This window comes from Chenopodium quinoa, unplaced genomic scaffold, assembly GCF_001683475.1.
Source record: "Chenopodium quinoa cultivar QQ74 unplaced genomic scaffold, ASM168347v1, whole genome shotgun sequence".
NCBI classification, from domain to species: domain Eukaryota; kingdom Viridiplantae; phylum Streptophyta; class Magnoliopsida; order Caryophyllales; family Amaranthaceae; genus Chenopodium; species Chenopodium quinoa.
In genome coordinates, this window is record NW_018744582.1 from 1,529,662 (window position 1) to 1,540,722 (window position 11,061).

The window sequence follows — 11,061 nt, forward strand, 5'->3', positions numbered from 1 at the left end:
GAGTAATTTATACTTTTTGATAATTTTATTTTTTATTATTTAAAGTTTTGCATTACTCGTAACAATTGTGTTGGTCAAATTGGGACATTTATTTTGAAAAGGAGGAAGCATTTGATTACACCATAATTTGCAACATTAAAAAAGTTTCAAGTAGTAAAAGAAAACACAAATATAAAAATATAATAGTCACAGGTTTAGGCCTTGTTTAATTCATCTTATGTTTGCTCAATTTCAAATCTGATTAGGAAAAATAATTTCGGATCAGATTAAATCGGAAAAAAAAAATTAAGTTCTTACATATTTTATCATTTTATGTGCGATTTTTTTTATTTCTAAATATCTTTAATTCCGTTATTAAAACATTACTAATATGAAAATTAAGAGTTTAACAAGACAACACTTGATACATGTTTTTTTTTTTACCTAATAAATTAGCTTAAATAATCATATCAAAACAGAAAATATAAATTCAGACCAGATCAGATTAACAAAAAATAAGACGACCTAAACCAGCCTTATAAGAAGTTCCAATCTAATAGGATCGTCTATTTAAATTCCGTACAGCAACCCGAAAAATAAAAGGCATGAATACTTTCTCCCTCCTCTTTTGCTGAAGCCGCTTCTTTCACTCTATCTCAGACACAGACAGTGACTGAGAATTAAAACCCCTGAAAAAGATTAATTTCCGCAACTTCTTAATTCATTCTTCACCTCTGTCCAGCAAATCAAACCCCCCAATATCTTTCAATTATAGAAATTTATCTCAAAAAATCCTTTAAATTAGAATTATTTATTTCCCTTTTATTTTCATAAAATCAGATAATTTGTCCACTTCATCTTGTCTCTTTCTCTCCCCTACTTAAAAACCAGAAATTAATTCATACATACCCCCATAATTCTTCTTCATTATTTCATGTCATTTTCTTTTCTCCTTTCAAAGAACATTTTTAAAGCAAGGCATTTAATCTCTTTGGGAATAATTGTTGGGTAGTTGTACCCTCTATTATTACTATAATTATTTTATTTTATTTTATTTACTCCGTATTTTTCTATCTATATATATTCTCAAACAAAATTCCTTCATTTTCTCGTGTTCAAACTCTTTTTTTTTAAGGGAAAATAAAATAAAAAAACTCGTGAGATTTGCTATCTGTTTGTGTAACTGGATTTCTGAATTTCTGGGTACTTTTTTAAGGATTTCTGGAACAAACTTTGTTTTATTTAAGGAACTCAAAATTTAAAAACAGAAATAAAGAAGAAAACAGTTGAGTTTTTAGGAGTGATTAAGTGAGTGAAAATGGCAGAGGTGGTGAAGCAAGTAGAAGCAGCAGCAATGGTGAATCAGACAGATGATGCTCAGAGAGTTATTGATGGAGGTGGTGTAGAGGAGAGAGAAAATGTAGGAGGTGAAATTGATGAAGAAAATCAAAAATTCAGTTTTAAGAATTTTTTGTGGCATGGTGGTTCTGTTTATGATGCTTGGTTTAGTTGTGCTTCCAATCAGGTACCAATTTTCTACTCCATATTTTATTTATTTTACGTGTGTACGTGTGCGTGTGCTCGTATACGAGTAGTTTATAAATGCACTCCTCTCCGTAAGAGAGCGATTTATAGAGCCGCTCTCGTAGAGTGGAGTGCGATTAATTTAATTTTTGGGGTGCTAAAAACATTTTTCTGACTTTTCATAGTTAATAATAGAAATACGTTTGGAATTGGATTTGAATTTATAACAAAGTTAATTGTTTTTTTTTTTATAATTGGAATTGAATTTATAACAAAATTAATTCTAGTGTATAATTTTTTTTTTTATTGTTTGAAATGGGGAGAAAAATAACGAAGCATGTAGTAAAAAATAATGTAGCATATTTTTCACGAATTAGAAAAACAAAATACTATAATCAACCCCGAAATTTTTCAGAAAATACCAGTTATTCAATTTGATAAATAAAATTATCAAATGGCAAAATTGTTTATTACCATTTTGCCATTTGATAAACAAATTTTGTTTATCAAATTAATTAACTGGGACTACCTAGAAATAATTTCATCTTTAGAATACAAACATAAATAAACTATAAATGTAAAAAGATTAAAAACGAATGTGACTATGTGAGTAGCATGGAGTGTTATGAAGGATTCTGTTAGATCAAAGGGTGCGGCCTGGCTCGTGCTCTAGTCTGAATCCGATCCATTGACATCCCTATATCGATGTTTTTATTGACAAAATGACAAATGATTTTTGCAGGTGGCTCAAGTGCTGTTGACATTACCATATTCATTCTCACAAATGGGAATGTTATCAGGGTTGATACTCCAAGTGTTTTATGGTTTGCTAGGAAGTTGGACTGCTTATCTTATCAGTGTGCTCTATGTTGAGTACCGTAGTCGTAGAGAGAAAGAAGGTGCCAGCTTCAAGAACCATGTCATTCAGGTTTATTTTTCAAATTTCATTTCTTACTAAATTTTACTATTTTTTTTTTTGTTAATTTTTTAGGTAAATCCAAAATTTGTTGTATTACCCATGCTTGTGAATGTTTTACATCTTATTATAGTCGAGGAACTCTTAGTTGATCCTTGTAATTGAAATAAAAAGCAAATCAATCTTGTGTTTTCTTTGTACAAAATTTACATGTTACCCCGGCATTGGAGTAAAAATTCTAGTCCTTGGTGTTATATTTAAAAAGAGTCTAGTACTTGGGAGTGTTATACAAAGTACGAGTACTAAGTTTATTTCTATCGCTAGCATAAAAAGTAGTACAAAGTCTTTGTTGGTAGCACTCTAGAAGGGATTTTTTGTTGTTAACAGAAAATTTCCCTGGTTTTTTCTAAGTTCCCCCCTGTTTTTTTCTGTCTACTACCTAATTGCACAAAATTGTGGGTCCATGATCATGGCAAATCATATATTCAAGTTCAAGCTTTGTTGGTGTACAAATTCTGCCCAAGATAATAATGCTAAAAACATCCCATGGATTGTTCCTAATGATTGTTTAATGAATAGTTTTGACCATTCGGTTCATGAATTCAAGATCTAATTAGAGGTTCCACCCTTTTATTAACATTATTTTTACACCACTTTAATGTATCTCATCTTATTGTTCTCACTCACTTGTTTTTTAAGATATGTCAAAGTTCCATCTTTTGATTTTCTAAACTTTTAGGCCTAATATTCATTCATATGTTAAATTCCTGTTTTAGGTGAGTAGTTTACTTTTTTGACCGAGACCTAATCTTCATCATAGAAATTTGCCTGAGTTTCAAAAGCTGTTTCTCATTTAAGAAGTTAGTGATAGTCTTACTATTCACTCATCACTTTTTGTGTATAATTCACTTTATGCTCACATTAACATATATGTTAAAAATAGGAATTTATAACCAAAAGGTAACCCTAAATATCTTTACCGTAAAATACGTCTTGGGTGAATTCATTCACATTTTTACATTGTGAAACGTTAAAGTAATAAGTCAAATGTGAAACCATCTCGTGCAAGATTCCGTCGTAATTAAAAGTTCCCACACCACTATCTTATGTTGTCAAATCCTTTTCTTCATGTTCTGATTCTAGTACTTTTTGGTTTGCAGTGGTTTGAGGTCTTAGATGGCTTGCTAGGGCCATTTTGGAAGGGAATTGGATTGGGTTTCAATTGCACATTCTTACTCTTTGGATCTGTGATTCAGCTAATAGCTTGTGCAAGGTTAAATTTCAATAATTGTTCCCAATTATTCCTTACAAATTAATGCCAAAAGTTATGGTGTATGTTCAATTTGAGGTGATAATAAATTATTTTCTTTATTTGATTGCAGTAATATATACTACATAAATGATCATTTGGACAAAAGGACATGGACATACATATTTGGGGCATGTTGTGCCACAACTGTGTTTATACCTTCCTTTCACAACTATAGAATTTGGTCATTTCTTGGCCTTGGAATGACCACTTATACCGCTTGGTATTTGACCATTGCTGCCCTTGTTCATGGCCAGGTAATAATTTCTCTCTTCCATCTCCCTCTCTATTATTTTAAAGGTTTAGGGTTTAAGATAAGATGAAGCCTTGACAAGTTAGGGAAATTACTGGATTTAAGTTATCTAGTTATTTGTACTTAATCTATATGTAGAGCGAAACCACTAGCGTCATGTGTCACATTTCCCCTTCCACTTTTGTCTTATTCTAATATATATACTTAGTATATAATTTTTTTTTAAAACATTGTTTTTCTCAATTCAATATATGTAATTAATGTTGTTCCTTGCCACACCCCTAGCTTCTTTTACTCCGTTCTATTGTATTATTTAAATGTTCATCCTTTCATTTCTCTCAAACTCTTCATTTTTATTTAAAAGAAATACATATGATAAAGATTTATCCCTAACTCAATGTTTGTATCTAATGACGCTCCTTCATATTCTCCCTTAAATTCATTATTCAATCCCTACCCCTTCCTTTTCCTTTAAAACTCCCCATTTATCCAATAAGAAAGGCATATTATGAACTTGAGTTTTATTTTATTTTTTTTAAAAAATCAATTTTACTCCATGCTTTGCACAGGCCAAAAAATCAGTTAGATTAATATTAAAGGGGATACCAATAGTCTGAATTATGACAGAATGCAAAATTTTTCAAGTCGCTAAACAGAAATTTGTAATGCCAACTTTAAATCACTTGTACAGTGCACAATTTGACACTTATGTCCTAATACATTGTTTTGAAGGATCTTCTAGGATTTTCCCTATAATAGAAGCAAGCAATGTTAGGTGCATATCCTATTCGCATTATTGGACTATTTGGAGTGTGTACTACCTAAATCTATACTGTTTTTTGAATATCATTTGGTTAACAAAACATCTTCCATGTCAAGTGTCATTTTAGATTATGCTCATGAAGAAATAATAGTGCATCAATAGTCACATATCCGTTCTTTAGAATGTCCGAAATAAATCATTCACATCTTCTAAAATAATAATGGTTTGTAATTGATTTAACATTACACTCAACAAAATTGAGTGTTTGAGAGTCTGAGAATCTCCCAACAATTATATATTCGTAAACAATCATGTCACATACTTATTTACGGGGTATTGGGACAATTTGCAAATGCAAACTCAAGTGCCATGCCAAATTGCCAATTACCAAAACCATCATTTTCCCATTTGCATTAGCCATCACCCTCTCCCCCATCTTCCCTAAATCCCGTTATTTTTTGTCTGTTATGGAAGATTTAATTGATTTCTTAATGGGAGTAAAAGTTAGAATTTGAAAGTTTCATGTGGAAAAACAATATTACAGGTCCCAGGTGTGATCCACTCTGGTCCAAAAAAGTTGGTGCTCTATTTCACAGGAGCAACTAATATCCTCTACACTTTTGGTGGACATGCTGTAACTGTGTAAGTGCAAATCCTTTACTCTCTTCACTCTACCTTAATATCAATTTTTATCACTTTCTTCTTGCAGCTTTTGTTTCCCTATTTCAAGGATTTTATGGTAGACAAATATCATTATGTTAAAATACATGCATTGTTTATTTATTGGGATTTTAGCTTTATATTTTTAAGCCAAGGATTGTTGTCCTAATCTTGGTTGATTTCTTAATCACTTATCTTTGGCTAATTTCAATTCTTCTTGGTTATTGGCTTTTTACCTAACAAAAGACCAAATTGTGTCAGTTTCTGCAGTTATGTGCATAAAATAAATGCTAGTTTAGGGCTAGTAAAATAAACATCTCATGTTTATTTATAGGTTCATAATTTCATTGGAAACTTTTGAAAAAGTTTAAGCTTTTCTTATGTATGCTTTTTTCTTTTTGAGGATATAAAATTTGACTTTTCATTTGTTTTAGATTGAGCATTGATAAATTATTAGTAACTATTAGCTGAAATAATCCAATAACTGTGGGGAACCACTTATTCTCCTTTTTTCTCACCATTGTTTATGTAATTGGCACATTAAGGATTCATGCGCATAAAAGTGTGGCCCCTAGTTCCATCTTTGTTTAAATGACCCAATAGATCTTCTGGCCAAATCACTTCTTGTTTAGATTTCACCATTTGGGTGTCTTCTATCCTAGAATTAGCATCCTATGTAATTCTATTCTAGTTCTAATGTAATGAATGGATTTGAAACGTGATCGTCGTTCTGTCATTGTGCTATTAAGGAACAGCCAGGGACCATATGTAAAGTTTTAATCTTTTGGCAGTACTTTTAAGAATTTAAATATCATATAGCTGTTTTTTTACAATTACTTAGTAAATATTTGGTTCAAATGAAATGTTGATTTTTGCTAGTAGTACATCTTGATTTGAGGCTAAATTAGCTGTGATATTAGTAGTAAGTGTAAAGATTTTGTTTTCTTCTTACCAACTCTCTTTATAGTAAAGTAATAAATCCAAAATAGAATGAGGCAATTGTTTTCTATTTTCTGAAAAGAATTAAAATATGATGATACTTGTGCAGTTGTGCTTCATGCTTTGGTCCATACTCCATAAGAAATGATGGTTGACCATACTGTCAATTGCATACTTGTAATAATTGGCATATTTTGTACTCAAGAATGAATTTATCCATTGAAATTCAATTGTGGGTCCTTATGCCTTACTGATAAAAAATGACTTACCAGGGAAATCATGCATGCTATGTGGAAGCCACAGAAGTTCAAATACATTTATCTACTTGCAACTTTTTATGTTTTCACCCTTACACTACCTTCTGCTGCTGCCGTCTACTGGGCCTTTGGTGATGAACTCCTCAACCATGCCAATGCTTTCTCCCTCCTTCCTCGTAATGGCTTTCGTGATGCTGCTGTCATCCTTATGCTCATTCACCAGGTTTAATTCCGCACCCTTGCCTTAGATCTTTTTTGAATCGTACGACTGTATATTAACAAAAAAAAAAAAAATTGGAACATTATTGCTAAATCATTTACAGTGTGACTTGTCCCATGCAATGCACCCTGTTTTTCAATTCAACACGCAACACTTGACATGTAAAGAATCCTCTCCATCCAAATTCAATTGTTACAATACTAATTTAGGCTACACTATCTAATACTTCCAAACCGAAAAAGTGTACATGAAAAGCAAATGATCTTATGTAACGAAATCGTGTGAATGATTTTAAGGATCCAAAACATCTTTCTAACTTTATCTTTTGGGGCATGGACAGTTTATAACATTTGGATTTGCATGCACTCCTCTGTACTTTGTGTGGGAAAAAGTGGTGGGGGTGCATGATACCAAGAGCCTATGTTTAAGGGCAGTGGCTAGATTACCAGTGGTGATACCAATATGGTTCTTAGCAATTATCTTTCCTTTCTTTGGGCCCATCAACTCTACTGTGGGGGCCTTCTTAGTCAGCTTCACTGTTTATATCATACCAACTTTGGCCCACATGCTCACCTACAGATCGGCCCAGGCCCGTAAGGTACTCTTCTGGACCCATCTCTCATTTGCTCTCTTCTGCATTTTTAATTGATTTTTTTTTGGGCTAATAATTGTATATTGTTCTTTTTAGATTTGGCTTTATTATTACTCCTAGATCACCTTAGCTTAGTTAAAAGGCTGGATTTTTATTTTATTTTGACATGACACATGTATGATATATGAAATTATTGTGGGTCCAATTTAGTTCAAGATAAAAGTCAGGGAAAATAATACCTAACTCAGATTTTATTGAGGACCCTAACTAGATTTCCCTCCTTTTTGACCCTCTTGCATGTGTACTAGTCACTATTGTCAGTGACCTAAAATTTGAAAACTTATCCTTATGGTTTTGTTAGATTTAGATTGCAACGGTTTCTTTGGTGAAAGCTTGGAAAACTTAGTTACTAAGAGTGCTTGTGTGAGGTAGAATGGCTTATTGTTAAGTCACTTAATACGGAACATTTCAACTGTCTGTGTTGAAATCTTTTTGTTCATTTTGAGCAGTATGCTATTCGGACCCTTCATACACTTTATGTATCTGTGTTGGAGCCTTGGATATAGATACTGAACACTCCACTAATTACTGAATATGAAACTTGTACCTTGAGCCTTAGTGATACAATATAGTATATCTGCAGGTTGCAGCATAAATTCATGAAATTAACTATAATCTGTTTTTTTTTTAATTGAAAAATGCAGAATGCTGCTGAGAAGCTCCCTTTCTTCTTCCCAAGCTGGACAGTAATCTATGTGTTCAACGCATTCATAGTGATGTGGGTATTAGTTGTGGGTTTGGGGTTTGGAGGGTGGGCAAGCATGGTGAACTTCATCAGACAAGTTAATACTTTCGGTCTTTTTGCTAAATGCTACCAGTGTAAGCCACCTCCAGCAGCACCAGTACACTGAAGCGTTGCTCTATAGAATGCTGGTTTGATACTTTGATTGATCAAAGAACAAGAATATGAAGTGTAATCAGTATTAATTTTGTTTTGTGGGTGAATACTAGAAGTAGTACGTTGTGGCGAAGCCTAGCTGTAGCTCTGTTTAATCATCAGCTGGAATTGTAATTTTTCCAAAATGATATTTGCCAAAACAATCCTCAAGTTTCCAGGTACATACAAGTATATGATTTAATGTTGGGTCATTTTGGATGTTGGTAATTGCATGGCTATAATGGTCCCCTCATGTGTAACATTTGGCTAAATAGGAAAAATTTCTATTCATTGTTAAGTGTTGCTTGACGATAACATCAATATCTATATGACTATATGTGCTAATTGAAAAATAAAATGAAGGAAGAGAAAAGTTGACAAAAATGTATCAATATCGGTATGTGCCAAGGGATTGTGTACGAGATTATAGGTTCTTAACTTCTTATGGCTCATTCAGGCAAAAAAAAAAAAAAAAAAAAAAAAAAAAAAAGGTACTAATATATTGAATAATTTTGATCAATTATTATGCAACTTTCAAGAAAGAAACAACTCGTGATTAATAGAGATCGGAAAGAGTGCATAAGAACTCTGGACTTTGGCAAAACAATCTATTCATATGAGTATAAGGTTTGGATATGATAGACAAACTCGCTTTGCCTAGACCAATAACATAATCGATCAATTTCTAACCATAACAAGTCAAATAGAAAATGTATGTTAGTAAAATAGCACATTTGTGTGTGTTGTTTAATCAATTACAGTACATGAATCGTGTTAAATCATTACATTATACTGTAAAGTAAATTCAATCAAATAATTTATCCTTAATTGATGTTGAAGTTGCAACAGAGTTACAGGGTCGATCACAACTTTGCATGCGTCCACCTGCGCTGCACCCGAAAAACACGGCGGTATGCGCCTACTGTCGTGTTGCTTTCAACCCAAAATCACAACTATTTGGGCTGTTTTAATTTGAGGTAACTGTCATACTGCAAGACATGCCAGCAACTGGGTCCTGTATCTTGTGGGAAAAAAAATACGAAGTATGTGTCTTGGGAAATTATTATCAACAATACAAGAAATAATATTACCCAAATCATTGAAACTTTTATAAACTTCTTTTTGTTTAAAGAGAGTTGCAAAGAGTAGTGATATAATCCAGCAATTTTTTGGTGCAGCAGGCCACACCGTGTGGCAGGGGTTACCCGAGTTATTTTGTTGGGGTTAACCGAGTTATTTAGTCAGGGGTTACTCGAGTTACTCGATCAGGGGTTACTTGAGGGGTTCAGATAGGGGTTACTCGAGGGGTTCACTCAGTCAAGGGTTACTTGAGGGGTTACTCGGTCAGGGATTACTCTGTTACTCGGTTAGGGGTTATTTAAGGAGTTCGGTCAGGGGTTACACGAGCAATTCGGTCAGGGGTTACTTAAGGAGTTCGATCAGGGGTTACTTGAGGGTTTAGCCATGTTGGATAATTTAGAGTGTATGAGAGAATTGTGATCATTTGATTTATTTCGAATGATCTAGGGTCGCTACTTAGCGCGCCCGCGCTGAGGTCGCGCGTGTGTCGCTGCTTAGCGCGTCTGCGCTGAGATCGCGCATAAACTGCGGACTATTCTAGATCCAAAAGTGATTTTGAGAAATCGAAATGGCGCGCTCGCGTAGGTACAGGCGCGCCCGCGCGTCATGCTGCGCGCCTGCGATGTTGATCGTGCATAAACCGCGTACCCTTCTGGATTCAGAAGCAGAAATAGGCTGTAGAGGGACGCGCCCGCGTCAGTCTTGGCGTGCCCGCGCGGTGTTGGGTGGCGCGCCCGTGCCTCCTGATGCGCCCCCGCGCCTCCTCAGTTTTCAGCCCGTTGTGTGTGGTTATTTTCTCTGTTTTAAAATTTCTTTCGTTTTATCGAAAGAACATATAGTTTGTCAGAGACTGATTTTTTTCCCATATTCTCTACATTTTTTCTCTCAATCTTCTTGCAAACTTTTGTGAGAAAAACTCTTAAAATTTAGCCTTCTTAGTGAATTATTCACTGCATTTCGATTCTAGTACTAAGAACGAAATTTGCTGTCAATTGTATCTCAAAGAGGATTTCCGGTTTAACCCAAGTACCGTGTGGGGGAAATAAACCTCTTTAGGAAAGCGTATACACGCCTTTGACAGTGTATCAAGGAACTAGTCTTACGGGACATCGGGATTCTCATGTTCATGTTGGTTGTTCTCGGCTTGGAGGAAAGACAAGTTTGATCAACTTCACATTAGTGTTGTCTTTGTAAATTTCTGTAATTTCTTAGACTTTGATTATACTTGATTGAAATACATTGTGTTGTATTTGATATTTACAATTACATTGTAATCATTTATTTTAGGTTTTGTTCCCACACATTATTATAAGTGTTTTCTTAGTGAAATCACTGTGAACCTAACAAGTCAGGGGTTACTTGAGGGGTTACTCGGTCAGGGGTTACTCAAAGGGTTCGGTCATGGATTACTCGAGAGGTTACTCAATCAGGAGTTACTTGAGGGGTTACTCGGTCAGGAGTAACCCAAGTAACCCCTGACCAAGTAATTCAAGTAACCCCTGACTGAAAAACTCGAATAATCCCGACAACTCGAGTAATCCCTGATCGAGTAAATCGAGTAACCCCTTCCGTATGGTACAGTAGGCCGCATACAAAAAATTGTGAATATAATCTCATATCCTAGTCTTTACT

At 34.1% G+C, this 11,061-nt stretch overlaps 1 protein-coding gene across 1 annotated transcript; it reads left to right on the plus strand.

Moving 5' to 3' along the window:
• Nucleotides 1–556: 556 nt before the first annotated feature.
• LOC110699256 (auxin transporter-like protein 2) lies at nucleotides 557–8,609 on the plus strand. The gene is made up of 8 exons (XM_021876747.1): nucleotides 557–1,504; nucleotides 2,246–2,431; nucleotides 3,580–3,692; nucleotides 3,802–3,985; nucleotides 5,289–5,386; nucleotides 6,616–6,823; nucleotides 7,161–7,418; nucleotides 8,117–8,609. Exons 1-8 carry the CDS (start codon nucleotides 1,298–1,300, stop codon nucleotides 8,321–8,323), a joined length of 1,461 nt encoding a protein of 486 aa, XP_021732439.1. The 5' UTR covers nucleotides 557–1,297; the 3' UTR covers nucleotides 8,324–8,609.
• The last annotated feature ends 2,452 nt before the right edge of the window (nucleotides 8,610–11,061 follow it).

Coding starts and splice junctions, on each gene's coding strand:
- LOC110699256 (XM_021876747.1), top strand. CDS start 1,298: ATGGCAGAGGTGGTGAAGCAAGTAGAAGCAGCAGCAATGGTGAATCAG. Junction 2,432..3,579: donor TCAAGAACCATGTCATTCAG/GTTTATTTTTCA, acceptor TTTGGTTTGCAG/TGGTTTGAGGTCTTAGATGG. Junction 5,387..6,615: donor GGTGGACATGCTGTAACTGT/GTAAGTGCAAAT, acceptor ATGACTTACCAG/GGAAATCATGCATGCTATGT.